Source organism: Ictalurus punctatus, chromosome 22, assembly GCF_001660625.3.
Source record: "Ictalurus punctatus breed USDA103 chromosome 22, Coco_2.0, whole genome shotgun sequence".
Lineage (NCBI taxonomy): Eukaryota > Metazoa > Chordata > Actinopteri > Siluriformes > Ictaluridae > Ictalurus > Ictalurus punctatus.
Genome location: NC_030437.2, coordinates 19,161,297 through 19,177,896, shown reverse-complemented (window position 1 = coordinate 19,177,896; position 16,600 = coordinate 19,161,297). Strand labels below are relative to the sequence as shown.

At 45.7% G+C, this 16,600-nt stretch overlaps 1 protein-coding gene across 2 annotated transcripts in view; it reads left to right on the top strand.

Annotated features, from left to right (window-relative positions):
* Positions 1–16,600, top strand: part of hk2 (hexokinase 2) — a 45,966-nt gene that overhangs the window by 2,071 nt on the left and 27,295 nt on the right. Inside the window, exons 1-7 of one of the 2 annotated variants that reach the window (XM_053674325.1) lie at positions 2,863–4,715; positions 9,560–9,722; positions 11,834–11,982; positions 12,232–12,351; positions 12,953–13,048; positions 14,653–14,752; positions 14,920–15,103. In XM_053674325.1, coding sequence (XP_053530300.1) covers positions 4,140–4,715; positions 9,560–9,722; positions 11,834–11,982; positions 12,232–12,351; positions 12,953–13,048; positions 14,653–14,752; positions 14,920–15,103 — 1,388 coding nt within the window. In that variant the 5' untranslated portion in view covers positions 2,863–4,139. Of the gene's footprint in view, positions 1–2,862; positions 4,716–9,559; positions 9,723–11,833; positions 11,983–12,231; positions 12,352–12,952; positions 13,049–14,652; positions 14,753–14,919; positions 15,104–16,600 lie in introns of those variants that run through there. The other variant, XM_053674326.1, reaches the window with a different exon arrangement.

The window sequence follows — 16,600 nt, the reverse complement described above, 5'->3', positions numbered from 1 at the left end:
TCCAGGCAAAATGGCACCAAGAGCACAACGAAGACTCGTCAATGAGGTAAAGAAACAACCCCGAACGACCATCAAAATGTGAAGGCATCATTGGAACTGGCGAACATCTCTGTTCATGAGTCTACAATACGCAAAACACTGAACAAGCAGGGTATCTACGGCAGGACACCACGAAGGAAGCCACTGCTTACTAAAAAGAGCATTGCTGCACACCTCAAGTTTGCAAAAGAGCATGTTGACACTCCACAGCGGTATGGGCAAAATGTTTTGTGGACTGATGAAACTAACACTGAAGTATTTGAAAAACCACACAGCACTACATCCGGCGTAGAAAGGGCACGGCATATCATCATGAAAACATCATGCCAACCGTAAAGTATGGTGGAGGAAACGTCATGATTTGGGCCTGCTCTGCTGCATGAGGGCCTGGCCATCATTCAATCACTGAGGGGAAGATGAACTCCCAAGTATATCAGACAATTCTTCAGGATAATGTGAGAAAGTCTGTACGTCTGCTGAAACTGTGTGGAAGTTGGGAGATGCGACAGGACGACGACTCAAAACACCGGAGCAAGTCCACAACAGAATGGCTTCAGAAAAACAAAATCCAGCTTCAGGAGGGGCGGAGTCAGGGCCCAGACCTCAACCCTATAGAGATGCTATGGAATGACTTGAAGAGAGCCGTACACATGAGACGTCCAAAGAATATGACCGAGCTAAAGCAGTTCTGCCAGGAAGAACGGGCTAAAATTCCTCCTGAACGACGTGCAGGTCTGATCCACAGCTACAGGAAGCGCCTGGTTGAGGTTATTACTGCCAAGCGGGGGGTCAACCAGTTATTAATTCTAGGGGTTCACTTACTTTTTCCACTGCCATTTTGAATGTCGAATGAGTGTGTTCAATAAAGACATGAGGGATCAGAATTTTTTTTGTTATTATTTTAGACACATTATATTTGTCAATACCCCTGACTTAGACTTTAGATTTAGACAAATTTATTCAGAAAAGCACGAAATTCCAAAAGGTTCACATACTTTTTCTTGCCACCGTATCTTTGTGTACCAAATATCCATAGCAATTGTTTTTGTTTGTGCCTTCTCATGATACTTTTATAATAATTTAGTTGGTTTTATTTCCAAAAATATTGAAAAGAATTAACAAATAAATAAATAAATAAATAAAATGAGTAGCCTAATTTAAAACTAGAGTGACCCTGACCAGGCGGTTACGAAGGGTAAATAAATGGACACTGTAAATGTCCCGCGGCGCTGTGTGCTCATGTTCATAAACGTAGTGTTTCGTTGTCCCGAAAGCTTCGTATCTGACAGGAAAAGTAAAACCACCCGAGGGATCCCATTCACAATAAAACCAGATCCCCCGTGACTTCTTTTTTAAAAAAAAATGCATTATTATTTTTTGTAAAGCTTTCTAAAGGAATATTTTTTTAACAGTCCTCCTCATATTCATATCTGTTCCTTCGGGATGTCATATTTGTATTCGCTTACATCATCATTACGGACCAGCTCGGTTGTGACTCGCACGAACGCGTAGCTGATTCAGTGTGGAAATCTATTTTTATTGTAAATTAAATAAGAAGGTTTAAAAACCATTTGCCGCCCGTCCCGAATGAAAGTGCGGGAGAGATTGAAAAATAAACCGAGAGAGAGAAACGGGAGAGTGAGGACGTCAAAGTTGTCTTCACGATTTCCTCAGATTTCCAGTTTCAGTCTCAAATTTCCCACCTTCACTTCACCGAGATGAAAAGCTAACATCCGTAATGTTTGGGTAGGATTAGCTCCAGAATAAAAGAAAGGGGTGTAGCGTTGGGAAAATAATCAGATATGAAGTAGATTTGCTTCATCTGAAGTGATAATTTTCCTATAACGGTTCACCCAGCAGTGTTTTATTCCTCTTATACTACAGCAGTTCGGCAACAAGACAGACAGCTCATGTTTTTATTTGTTTATGGTTGCATTCAATGTTGTAGAACTGTTATTACCTGACCGGCCTCTCTCTCTTTAATCAGAAACCCTTAAGTTTCCACCATTGCCTCCGACTGCTACAAAGCACTGACACTGGAGACTCCTTCCATAACTGTTAAACAAACATCTCCTGACAGAAAGCTATTCTGTTTTTTTATTTATTTATTTTTTACTTCGTTTATGTTGCGCGTTTGCCGTATAATCCTTGTTTACTGAGCTGTTAAAGAGCGGTTACTATAGAAACCATAAAGTGGCGTTAATATAAACCTTTTGATTTGTTATAGAAAATGAGCGACCAATCAGAATGGAGAGTGTAACGGCACCGTGTTTTTAAGAGCTCGTCAATCAGTAGTCCGATGTCTTAACCACTGAGCTACTTACTGGAATTTTCATCTTCTCATTGTTGAACTACAAAATCTTATTTTTAATTACATGCTTAAAAATGTTTTTCATTTGTTTTTTGTTTTTTTGGTTTTTGCACCAAAAAAGAAGGTGATTTGGGTTGTCCAAGATAATCCTACATTCATGCTAGCGAGTGTCGCGTCGCTCATGTCGCTTGTAGTTTGTCTGTTATGGACGTGCAGCGATCGATACCGGTGCTGCTTCTTTGGGGGCGTGGCCTTTTCTAGCATTTTGTTTATTTTTGTTTTTTTAAACGTTACTTATGAGAAACTGGTGTGTGTGTGTGTGTGTGTGTATATATATATATATATATATATATATATAGATATAGATATAAATATAATATAATATTTTATATATATATATATATATATATATATATATATATATAGTATATGTGTGTGTGTGTGTAGCTTCTAAAGCTAAATAGTTTTAACTCGGTGTGGAAATTGGTTGTTTTGATTGACATGTTACATGGTAGATTAGCTAACCGTACTAGCTATGTCCGTTCAGCAGAGGCACCGACGATTGAACGAAGAAAAACTTTCCGTACTCTGCATTTCGTCGTCCTCGCTAACGTAAACTTCGATTGTTCTGCCTCAAATCGTATACTGCGATTTTATATAACGAGCGCCTTGTCAAGTTTAAACACGCATTAAATCGCACGAATTTCACCTTAATTTACGGAATTGTTTGCGATTCGCTTTAATGTGAGATTAAGTTAGGATAAAAGTAAGGCCACTATAACCGGAAGAAGAGTACGTGCGCGTCAGCGGTAGCTGAAGGTTTAGCGCACACCGCGCTGTTTTTCCGTTCGGCCGCCATTTTGTCCGTTCCTCACCTCTATGTGGACTTTGCCTTTTATGGAGTCTTGTAGGTGTGGCTAAATGTGCAGCGAGCACGCTCGGTAATTTATGGTAATCGGCGTTCATTAACATGTACATGCGAGTACGGAGAATATGGGCGAAGGATAATTTCCCCGTAAATCTGAGTTCATTTGAACCTACGGAAACAACTTTTCTAAAAATAAATAAATAAATTTGACAAACGAGTGCTGTTCATTTGGGCTTGAAAGAAGGCAAATCAAAACAAATCAATACGTTTAGACAAATATGACTAGAATTTCAGCTAGAGCAAAAGTAATGGCACCTCAGAGAAGGAGAATGAGTAAGTGTGCGTGTTACAACCCGCTAGCTTTGGGATGGGAAATCTTTTGTGTGCTGTGCCATATTTTGTGTGGAAGTCCGGACTCCCGCCCAGAGTTTCCAGCCTGCCCTAGCCTGCTTGCTCCCGCCTCCCAGGATGACATCACTGAGCGGCGGCCATATCTGAAGAGGAAGAAGATATATTCTATATTCACAATTCTATATTCACAATTCTGTATTCTGCCTGCTGTTCTGGGGTTTGGACTGTGATGCTGGTTGTTCCTGTATCTGGTTGTGTATACTCTTCACCAGCGTATACACGTTCGCTTGGTTCACTGGCGGTAGGGGTGTGGCTGCCATTTCTTTTGGGAGAGGGTCCTTTTGGCTCTGTTTTTGGCTTAGGGAGTTAGGGAAGTATTTGTCTTTTCTTTGTTATTTGCTTTTTAGGTAAGCTAGCTACCTAACAATAGAATCCCGAGCTGGTTACTCTGTGCCGCCTAACCTAGACTGGGCCGTAACAGATTTGGGGGCTCGTCCGGGATAAATTCTTTATCTTTTTTTTTTTTTGTGGTGAGTCAGGTTGTGTTGGTGTATTGTGCCTTTTGTAAGGATGGCATTTGATTTGATTAAGTTTACGTTGTGTCCTTCGTTAGAGGACTTTGATAGGTGTAGGAAGGATGAGCTGCTCCTTATTGGAGACTTTTTTGATGTGGCACTTCCCCGTACGGCTAGCGAAAAGGTGGTTAAAGCAGCGTTGTATGAGGCACTCGTAGATCAACAGATCCTACCGGAGCGTGGAGCACTTCCGGGCGTCGCCGCGCAGCCTGTGCAGCTTACGCAGCCTACCCAGCCTCTTCCGGTTACCGGCAGGGCGGAGGCCGTGACTGAGCCGGAGGATAAGGTTGTTGCGGGTTGTGAACAGCCTGAGGCCGGCACAGTGGACCCCGGTTGGCAACTAGCGCTAAAAGAGCTTGAGTTGGAGATTAAGCGGCAAGAGTACCAGACGCAGCTCCTGCGAGTTCGGGAGCCTGAGCGGGATGCTGAAGGGAGAAGGCTCGACCTGGCAGCTCGGCAGCGGAAGCCGGTGCCGCTGCCACGGAAGCTGAACTCCCTGAGAGCAACCTCCCCGTGTTCCGGTGACGCAGAGCACACCAGCCCGCAGCCGACTCCAGGGCCGTCCTCATCGGTGAGTCCACCTAACTTTGATGTTAGCCGACACATTGGGCTAGTGCCTATATTTAGAGAAGATGAAGCAGATGCTTATTTTCCTGTGTTTGAGAGAATAGCCACGACATTAAGTTGGTCAAAAGGTTTGTGGACGTTGTTACTGCAGTGTAAGCTTTCTGGTAAAGCACAAGAAGCATGTTCCGCCCTTACCTTAGAACAGAGTTTGGAGTACGATACTGTTAAGGCTACGGTTCTCCGAGCATATGAGCGTGTGCCAGAAGCTTACCGGCAAAATTTTAGGAACGCCGTTAAATCCGTACACCAAACCTATGCGGAATTCGCCCATGAGAAAGCCATGCTGTGTGATAAATGGTGTTCAGCTAGTGGTGTGAGGAGTTTCGATCAGTTTAGGGAACTGATATTGTTAGAGGAATTTAAGTCACGTTTGCCAGAATCACTGGTGGTACATTTGAATGAACAGACGATTGATACGCGATCCGAAGCTGCTATTTTCGCAGATGAGTTTGTTTTGACCCATAAAGTTGTGTTCAGTCCTCCTTCGTCTCAGAAAGATGTGTCGGCACGTTCGCCGAAGCCCGCGAGTAAAACCCGTACCTTTTCTAAACCCTCAGCTGGGTCTTATGAGTGTTTTTGATTGTCATGAGGCAGGCCACATCATTGCGGATTGCCCAGTATTAAAGCGAAAGCAAGCGAGGCAACAAACGGCGGTTAAAAAGGTTAATGCAGCCGCGGCTTCACAGAATGTCTCTGAAGGTCCTTGTCAAATTGAGCCAGAATTCGAACCTTTCGTATATTCAGGATATGTGTCCCTGGGTCCTAACGAGGTAAAGAAGCCTGTACGTGTGCTGAGAGACACTGGGGCTGCTCAGTCGTTTGTGCTAGAAAAGGTGTTACCCTTCTCTGAAGCTTCGTACGCAGGCAGGGACGTGTTAATCCAAGGCGTTGATCTGGCTGTGATTCGTGCACCCCTGCACACGGTACATTTGGAAACCGCGGGTTTCTCAGGTCTGGTGAAGGTGGCTGTTCGCCCAGCTTTGCCAGTCAGTGGAGTTTCGGCCATTCTAGGGAATGATATAGCTGGTCTTTTCCTTACCTGAAGTAGTTTCAGAACCTGTGAGTGCTAACCGTCAGCCTGGTGACCAGCACTCATCTGTGTTTCCTGTTTGTGTGTTAACGCGGGCCCAACAAAATCTCAAGAGGAGCCCCTTCAGGAACTTGACAGTGCCTGTGAAATACCACATGAGATCGAGGTCCGTCCTATCCCTGAATTAGATCTACCTGTGTCTCATGACGACTTCGGGGCTGCTCAGAAATTACACTTCGTTAGCACAGTGTTTTGAATCTGTAACTGCTCGACCTGAATCTGAACCTTGTCCGTCATGATATTTTATTGAAGATGGGGTGTTGATGAGGAAATGGTCTCCTCCTAGTTCCAGTGATGATTGGTTGGAAACATTTCAGGTGGTGGTTCCTAGCCCAATGAGAAGTCATGTTCTGTCCTCAGCTCATGATCATCCTTGTTCTGGACGTGCCGGGGTCCGTAAAACTTCCCAGCGTGCCTTACGTTATTTTTATTGGCCCGGTATGAAAAGTGATGTCGCAAGATACTGCAGGACTTGTCATACTTGCCAGTTAGTGGGTAAACCTAATCAGGTTGTGCCTAACGCTCCAGCGACCTTCCAGCGCCTTATGAATCGGGTATTAGGGGATGTTCCGAACTGCGCTGCATATCTTGATGATGTGGTAGTCTACTCAGACACCTGGAAGCAACACCTTGAGTTACTAGAGCTGGTTTTTACTCGTCTCTCAGACGCCTCTCTCGTTTTAAACTTGGATGAATGCGAATTTGGAAAAGGAGTTGTCTCCTGCTTGGGTAAATGGGTAGGACAAGCGTGGTTACACCGTTAACTGCCAAAATACAGGCGATCTGCATGTTCCCTGCTATTACAGCCAGGCGTGACCTGTGTCGCTTTTTAGGGATGGCCGGCTACTACCGGTGTTTCTGTAGGAATTTCTCCGATGTGGTTCTGCCATTGACTAACCTGTTGTGTAAGAACGTGGTGTTCAAATGGTCCCCAGAGTGTCAGGCTGCCTTTGAGTCTGTTAAACTCCTCCTCACTAGCCCTCCAGTTTTGTCTGCCCCAGACCTGGCAGACCATTTAAGTTAGAAGTTGATGCCAGTAGCACGGGTGCAGGAGCGGTGCCTCTACACGATGATGATCAGGGGATAGAACACCCAGATTGTTATTTCTCTAAGAAATTCTTAAAACATCAGCTTAAGAGTAGCACCATTGAAAAGGAAGCTCTTGCCTTGCTACTAGCCATCCAACATTTTGAGGTTTATCTTGGTGATGGTGCTAAACCTGTACACGTCTTTACTGACCACAACCCCCTAGTCTTTCTACACCATATGCGTAATACCAATCAAAGGCTCATGCGATGGTCTCTTATTGTGCAAGGGTTTCATTTAGTGATTGCCCATAAGAAGGGTGCCCAAAATGTGATTGCTGATACACTGTCACGAGCTTGACATTGAGAGGTTGTTGTGTTTTTTTTTTGGTTGGTTTGTTTTGTTTTTTGGGTCGTGTTTGTTGTTGTTGTTGTTGTGAACCCTTTTAGGTTCACACTTAGGTGGGGGGGGGGGGGGGGGTGTTACAACCCGCTAGCTTTGGGATGGGGAATTTTTTGTGTGCTGTGCCATATTTTGTGTGGAAGTCCGGACTCCCGCCCAGAGTTTCCAGCCTGCCCTAGCCTGCCTTGCTCCCGCCTCCCAGGATGACATCACTGAGCGGCGGCCATACCTGAAGAGGAAGAAGATATATTCTATATTCACAATTCTATATTCACAATTCTGTATTCTGCCTGCTGTTCTGGGGTTTGGACTGTGATGCTGGTTGTTCCTGTATCTGGTTGTGTATACTCTTCACCAGCGTATAGACGTTCGCTTGGTTCACTGGCGGTAGGGGTGTGGCTGCCATTTCTTTTGGGAGAGGGTCCTTTTGGCTTAGGGAGTTGGGGGATTATTTGTCTTTTCTTTGTTATTTGCTTTTTAGGTAAGCTAGCTACCTAACAATAGAATCCTTTTGTTTATTACTTTGGCTTCGGCCCACCCTGAAGTTATGCCTGGTTCGGTTCTTTGTAGAGTTGTATGTATGTAATTCTGTGTTTTACAATATACCACAATTTTTATTTTAACAACCTTGTTGTGTTGTTATTCCTGACTCACTCATTTTTATAGATCAAATTCCATTGAACCCCGAGCTGGTTACTCTGTGCCGCCTAACCTAGACTGGGCCGTAACAGCGCGTCTGGTAGGGGTCTCTTACCCATAATCCTTTGTGATTTGTTAGCATGAACAGTACCGTAGCAGATTAAACCGAGCGTACACGTTCGATCTGAATACTCCGATCCGAAAGCAGCTGATTTTGACTTGGAGTGTCATTGTTATTTATTCCCGTGCTCTTGGGAGTCTGTGTCCCATTGATAAGGAGCTGTCTTGTCATGAACAAATTTTAAAGTGACGTGACTTTCTGTTCGCTGGACGTGAGTTTAAGAAGCATGTTTTTTTTTTTTTTAATAACATAATTAAGGGTTAGAGACACGCACCTACATATACACTGTACAAATGTGGATAAATTGGATCTTTCGTTACCACACAGGATATAATTACCACATATAACTGTTGCAGTGTTTATTCTGGTGGGTTAGGAGGTTGAGTAGGCTTGGTTAATACTGTAAGTGTGTGTGTGTGTGTTTTTCCGTTCCATCTCTGGTGTCCTGTCACATGGCTGCAGCGGGAACCTCCCGAATTGCATGAGTCTGGCCGCTAGAGGATCATCTGTGCATGAACAGAAGTGTGTGTGTGTGTGAGGGGAAACACGTAACTTGAGCAATGAGGAAGTGTGTGAAAATAAACTAAATGACACCAGTGTCCTAATTCTCACAGTGTGTGTTCACTGCCAGAGTCATTGATTTTTTTTATTTTATTGAAAAGGAGCCCTTTTCAATAGCCCGGACATCTCTTCTTCCACAGTGGCCGAGACGGAGTGACCCCTTTTTGTCCTCCAGGAAATTTAATTAGCTCAGACGGAGTGTATCAGAGCGCACCGGTGCGATCCGATCTCCCCTGCCACGGATCCATGTGACTCACACAGTGATAAAATGTTGGCCGTTCCGACTCCTTGACCCGCCCTCGACCGTTTTTAAAATGCTACGTGCTATGTTTGTCCAGGATGAAAAGGAACAGGAACGGGAGGTGGTGTCGCGTTTCCCGTGCTCGGGATCGTTCAGGGCCGAGCCTCGTTTTCTAGGAAAGGTTGAGTGAATTATGTGGAACGATTCAGAACACCGAACACTGCATGGCAAGTTCAGAATGAGGCCTCTGTGCCCGTCGGCCCTTGTAAAGGAAGTGGGTGTGGCCTCTGTGGCTGTCGAAGTGAAGGAGGGGGCATACATTTTTTTTTTTTTGAAAGAGGTAGGTGTGACCTCGGAGGCTTTCGATGACTGTAAAGTAGGTGGGCATGACTTCTGTCTGTCAATCACTTTGAAGGAGGTGTGGCCCCTGTTCCTGTCCGTCTCGGTGAAGGAGGCGTGGCCTCGGTTCCCGTCCGTCTCGGTGAAGGAGGCGTGGCCACTATGCCAGAAGTAATGTGGTTTATTGGCTATATTTCTCGAATCTTTGCTGGTAAATGCATATCGAAAGACATCTTTACACTTCATTTTTAAGCCCACTGTCTCTTAGCTCCTCACTACTAGACCAGCCATCCTGTGTGTCTCGTCTTGTTTTAATCCAAGTTTATAGAAGGTAGCTGTTCACCGACGCCCCTGTCTCCTGTTCCTCAGGTGGATAAGTTCCTGTACCACCTCCGTCTGTCCAACGAGAACCTGATGGACGTGTCCCTGCGCTTCCGGAGGGAAATGGACAGAGGCCTGGGCAGGGACACCAACCTCACAGCCTCGGTCAAAATGCTGCCCACATTTGTGCGCTCCACACCTGATGGCACAGGTAACGAGGGAGGAGGAGAAGGAGGAGGAGGAGGAGTGTAGCTCCATCACACAGTAGCACTGGGCATTCAGCCCATGAGTTAGTTAATATATCCATTATGTTTCTTATCTCTTATCATACAGGACACAAACTATCTTTTATTACCTGTAAATGATTCACAACACTCCGTTCTTTATCTTTCAGTCAAAGGAAGGTAATGACAGAATGTATTCTTTAGTTGTATTTTAACGCGACAGCGTGTGTCCATGATATTTCAACATTTTTTCGAGGTAAGCGTTAAAGCGTAGGGTTCAAACGGACATCGCGAGTCCGTGTTTTCAATATGCAAAGTCACTGACATGACACGCTTTCCGTTTGGGGTTGTGAGAACATTGTTGCTAGGCAACAGTGCAGTATTCACCCCTAGCATACGATGCGTAAGAAATAAAAACGCTCCATGCCGCGCTGTTCTCGGAAAAACGCTTAACGGCGCGATGGTGCGATGAAGCAGCCCCCTGTCCCGAGGATGTCGAAAAACCTAAAGTTACAGCCGGGGCTGGGCGATACGACGTTGCGGGCATTTCTGCGATACACCATACGTATCATGATGTATAATTCGGCTAATAAATCGTCTGCACAACGGCAGTAAAATAATTTAAAAAATTTTTTAACTGAGTTTGACGATACTTTTCTTTAATGCCGACACAGACAAAGATCAAGTAAAAAAAAAAAAAAAAATTCAGCAGCATCCGTCGAGTACCATTTAACTTCTAATTATTAAATAAATAAATAAAAAAGCATCACCATACCAACGATATCTCAGAAAAGTGATCATCGATGGAATTGATCACGATATCGATACGATATCGATATTATATCATCGATATATCGCCCAGCCCTCGTTACAGCTTTATGTCCGACACTGGAGACTCCTTACCTACACGCTAAATAAACGTCTCCTTACAGAAAACCTCATCATAACCGTCACGCACGTATCTTGTTAAACAGCGAAAATGTTTTCGATTTGTTTTAGTCTTAGATTACCCCCGTGACCCGGAACGCACGCGTACAAACCGTTACTATGGAAACAATGACGTATTAGAACGAGCGCGTCCTTTTCAGCTGAACTTCTGACCAGTCGTCAGAATTCAGCAGCGCTGTGGTATAAATAGCTTTAATTGGTTTGAATCTCTGTGCTATTAAACACACAATTGGTAAGGGTTATGGAAGTGCTAGAAAGAAAAAAAAAAGCTGTAACGTGCGCGAGAGTGTGAGTCACGTTGATGCGAAGCGTGTTCGCTGTAAGTTCATACAGAGATGTTAATGGTGGATTGTTGTCAGCGCCGAATGAAGTTCCTGCGCAGGTCTGTTTGTTTTCCTTGTTGACTCGGGTTTTTATTCGACTGTTGGAAAGCGGTGTCGTCGATAACGCTGTTTACTCGCGGAGTTAATCATTTTCTCTCCCTTTTAACACTTCTTTCTTTTCGCTTTTGTCTTCTCGCGTCCTGTGTGTTTCATGTTTCTAAACCCGCAGCGCGAAATAAATTAAGTTAATGCTCAGGAGCTTTCTACGAATATCAAATAAATCTCACACACACACACACACTGAGGCTTTCATCTCTCATCGCAGCTCAGAAGCCATTAGGATTGAACTTTTATTACATTACTGTAGAAATGTAGCCCGGGTTTTGTGACGAGGAATGTAAAGTGTCAGGTTGGTGGACGCTGTTTCGCGGGAGTGAAGGTCGAGAGTTCCTTTACCTTCGCCTGCCTACGCTCCACATCATCCTCTATAAAGCGCTGAGAAGCTCATCGGTCTTCTGCTTTTCTCTTTCGTACACGTGTCCCCGTTTAGCGAACTGTTGAAGGGGGAGCGGTTACACAAGCGGTATCAAAAATGCGCAACACGTGGGAACGTAGAAAATACGAAACGCGCACGAGGTAGAAAAAAGATACGAAAGGAAAATGGTGTAAGGAAAAGAAAAAAAAACCGAAACGCACGGTGTAGAAAACGCAGACATACGGAACGCGCGGCGGCGGTAGAGCGCTAAGAGGTTTTTACGTATGGTTTGTAACCGCTACGTTATGTGGAATGTTGCTTCACGCGAGTTTTTCTTTCTTCTTCCACGCAGAAAAAGGCGACTTCCTGGCGCTGGACCTCGGCGGGACGAACTTCCGAGTCCTGCGCGTTAAAGTGTCGTCTAACGGCAAACAGACGGTGGAGATGGAGAATCAGATTTATGCCATTCCTGAGACTCTGATGAGGGGCAGCGGGACAGAGGTGTGTGTGTGTGTGTTACAAAGCGCTGACACTGGAGACTCCTTCCATCAGTGTGAAACAAACATCTCTGTTTATGTGGAGCGTAAACAATCATGTATTAGAAGGAGCACGTTAATGTTCAGCACTGTGGTATAATGTCTGTCTGAAACTGTTGATGATGGTGTGTTCAAGGTTTCTCTCTCTCTCTCTCTCTCTCTCTCTCTCTCTCTCTCTCTCTCTCTCTCTCTCTCTCTCTCTCTCTTTGGCCAGCTGTTTGACCACATCGCTGAATGTTTGGCTAACTTCCTGGAGAAACTGGGTATAAAGGAGCAGAAGCTGCCGCTGGGCTTCACCTTCTCCTTCCCCTGCCAGCAGACCAAACTTGACGAGGTGTGGCCCGTGAGACTCTGGGGCTTGTTTATTCTTTCATCTAGTGCCGTTATTTTATTGTGCAGGCTTTAAGTCTGCATTCTCGAGGATGTTTTGGTGTCTCTCTTAAAATTTGTTTAAAAACCCCCCCCAAAACTGAACGCCTCAGCAGCTATGGCAGTTGTATTAAGGTTCATCCGTCTGGGTTTGACGCCGCGTTCGTCTGGACTCGGGAGTCTGAAATCGGAATTGCGTCATTTTCCGAGTTGCTAAATGGGAAAATCGTAGACGTGATTTCTGTTCACGTTTGTGATTGGAGGGTCGGGGGAGGAGTCATTGATTATATTCCGTCTCCACGTTCTTGCTAAAATAAACCGGGGTTGAAAAAAAATTCTTTGCTTAGCTTCGAGAGACATCACAAGGTTGTTTTGCTTCTCATTTGCATAAAATTGCATTAACCCCGCCCGCTTTTACTGCTACTACTTTTTTGCTCGAACAAAAAAATAAAACGGGAGCTCTTGTTTAAAAAACGTGGCTTTTGGAGCTTTTTGGAACCATAGTTGTTGCGATAATGTGTTTACTTCCCGGTCGTTACCATGGTTACACCTGTGTCTCGTTGCAGAGCTTCCTGGTGTCGTGGACCAAGGGCTTCAAGGCGAACGGGGTGGAGGGGAAAGACGTGGTGGACCTGCTGAGGAAAGCCATCAGGAGGAGAGGGGTAAGAGCGACGATGGTAGAAGTGTACAGCACAGTAAGAAAAATCCAAGACGTGGATAGAAGTTTATAAAAATCTATTCACATCCACTACTGTCATAGCACATCAAATCCTCTTTTCCTCCTCTGATACTCTGTCACGCTTCGGCTCGCCGTAATAACGGCGCCAATCCTGTCAGGTGAGATGTCTCGAGAGGCTTCCTGTCAGATTCGGCGCCGTTCCACGTGCTGTAATGAATAAAACGAACCAACACGTCGTTCTGTGGAAATGAGCTTCGGCCTGTCGTCGTTTCATCAGGCCCCTCGAATACGCCGCGCCGGACTGTAGGAGTGCTCCAGAGTCCGGACGACAAGCTGACCGTCTGCTTTTTACGTTTAATTACAGCTCGGAGATGTACACCGATCAGCCATAACACGAATATCACCGAGTATCTCCTTACAGTGTCACCTGTCGAGAGGTGGGATTGATTTATCTGGCAGAGAGTGAACGGTCAGTTCTCGAAGGTCATGTGGTGGAAGCAGGAAAAACGGGCGAGCGTAAAGATCTGAGCGACTCAACGTTCTCGGTTCGGAGCTTCAGGACTGGACCGTGGAGCAATGGAAGAAGGCGGCCTGGTGACGTGATGAATCACGTTTTCTTTTACTGTGTGTGTGTGTGCACGTCGTTTACCTGCGGGAGAGACGGCACCAGGATGCACTATGGGAAGAAGGCGAGCCGGAGGAGGAAGTGTGATGGTCTGGGCGATGTTCTGCTGGGAAACCTCGGGTCCTGGCGTTCATGTGGTGTTACTTTTGACACGTCACACCTACCTGAACATTACTGCAGACCGAGTACACGCCTTCATAGTTACGGTGTTCCCTAACGGTGCCCAGTGGTGTCTTTCAGCAGGATGATGCCCCCTGACACACTGCAAAAACTGTACAGGAACGTGACGAAGAGTTCAAGGTGTCGACTCGGCCTCCGAATTCCCCAGATCTCAATCCCATCGAGCTTCTGTAGGATGTTCTGGACAAACGAGTCCGATCCACGGAGGTCCGACCTCACAACTTACAGCACTTAAAGGACCTGCTGCTACCGTCCCGGTGCCGGATACCACAGCACGCCTCCAGAGGTCCTGTGGAGTCCATGCCTCGACGGGTCACAGCTGTTCCGGCAGCACGATACGAGGCAGGAGGTTTTAATGATACAGCCCATCGGTGTATTTTCTGGCTCCGTGCCAGAGTTTTTGCCCGGCTTCGGTGTTCCGCGCCCCTTAATAACCCATCGCGTTAGTTACGTCACCGAGGTGCGTTCCAAACTCGAAATGTTTTGCGAAACCCAACAGGAAGTCTGGCTTATTTTCTTTTTCTCATCTGCCAGGCAAATACGCATAAAAAATAATTAATTAAATAAAAGCTCATTTAAAAAAAAATGTCCAAAACATTTCTGATTCTTAAAGCGTAAGAATAAATTGGATAGAGCTGGGAGTGGCGGTGATGTATTTCAGTTCCACTTCAGGAAAATCGTCCTTTCAGAAAGTAAATGAAAACCTTACTGTTGTCGTCGTCGTTGTTGTTGTTGTTGTTGTTGTGTATTACGCTTGAAAACCGTTTTTCCTCCCCTGTCAGGACTTCGACATCGATATTGTCGCTGTGATCAACGACACCGTAGGCACCATGATGACCTGCGGCTTCGACGACCATCACTGCGAGATCGGCCTCATCGTAGGCGAGTCATCTCCGACACTCTCCTTCACCTGTCTCGAGCTTCATCTCTCTATTATTTCTCTCTCGTTTTCAATGAATTCAATTCGGCATGTAAAGTCATTACTTCAATTTTTTCCCCCTGTGTGTGTGTGTGTGTGTGTGTGTGTGTGTGTGTGTGTGTGTGTGTAGGTACGGGTACGAACGCGTGCTACATGGAGGAGATGAGGAATCTGGAGCTGGTGGAGGGAGACGAGGGCCGCATGTGTGTGAACATGGAGTGGGGGGCGTTCGGAGACGACGGCGCTCTCGACGACATTCGCACCGACTTCGACCGCGAGATCGACGCCGGATCGCTGAACCCTGGCAAACAGCTGTGAGTGACACGAGCGACGCACGTGGTGTCGGAGAGAAAATAACCCGTGTCATGTGCAGAGCTCGGAGATTTATCTGCGCGAATGCTGCACTCGCTGCGAGCGCTATTGTAAATGCCTGTATTGAATGTGTGTATGTCTTGTTTGTTTGTTTGTTTGTTTATTTCCACCCACACATATCCTGCTGAAGCACAGAAACCCTTTTTTTTTTGTCCTTGAGCTACTCCGTCTTTTATTCACTTTATTAAGTCCTCCTTTCTTAATAGGAACTGAACGTTCTGAAGCAAATACATGCTGTGAGTACTTACTGAGTAGATCAGGCAATTTGTTTATTTATTTATTTATTTAATTATGCACAAGGATATGAAACGCAGACTGATAGTTTGGTGTTCTCCTTGTTATCAAAGTTTCAGTGGGAAGTCTGAAGATTGTTTGAAACCTGCTGTTTTGAAGAGCTCAATCTATAAAACATACATCATGATTTTCTTCAGTGTAAGGCCTGGGTGCATGCGCACATGGTCAAAGTTTAGTAATGAATTCCTGTATTATTGAGCGTTTAGTGAATAAGCGAGACACGCAGACATAAGCTCCGGCATTAAATAAGCATGTGTCTGTGTAGGTAAATTGAGACAGGCACTGAAACAGACATGCCCAGAGGACAAGCCACGCCTCTTTTACTGTGACCGACATGCCCAGAGGACAAGCCACACCTATTTTACTGTGACCGACATGCCCAGAGGACAAGCTATGTCTCTTTTACTGTGACCGACATGCCCAGAGGACAAGCCACGCCTCTTTTACTGTGACCGACATGCTCAGAGGACAAGCCACGAACCTTTTACTGTGACTGACATGCCCAGAGAACAAGCCACGCCTCTTTTACTGTGACCGACATGCCCAGAGGACAAGCCACGCCTCTTTTACTGTGACCGACATGCCCAGAGGACAAGCCACACCTCTTTTACTGTGACCGACATGCCCAGAGGACAAGCCACGCCTCTTTTACTATGACCGACATGCCCAGAGGACAAGCCACGCCTCTTTTACTGTGACCGACATGCCCAGAGGACAAGCCACGCCTCTTTTACTGTGACCGACATGCCCAGAGGACAAGCCATGAACCTTTTACTGTGACCGTCATGCCCAGAGGACAAGCCACACCTCTTTTACTGTGACTGACATGCCCAGAGGACAAGCCACGCCTCCTTTCCTTTGACCGACATGCCCAGAGGACAAGCCACGCCTCCTTTCCTTTGACCGACATGCCCAGAGGACAAGTCACGCCTCCTTTCCTTTGACCGACATGCCCAGAGGACAAGCCACGCCTCCTTTACTGTGACTGACATGCCCAGAGGAGAAACCACGCCTACTTTCACGGTGACTTGCATATACAGAGGAGAAGCCACACCCACCTTCACAGTTAATGACAGATACACTGGAGAGGCCACACCTACCTACATAAAAGTGTAATTATATATACAGGGAAGCCACACCTCCTT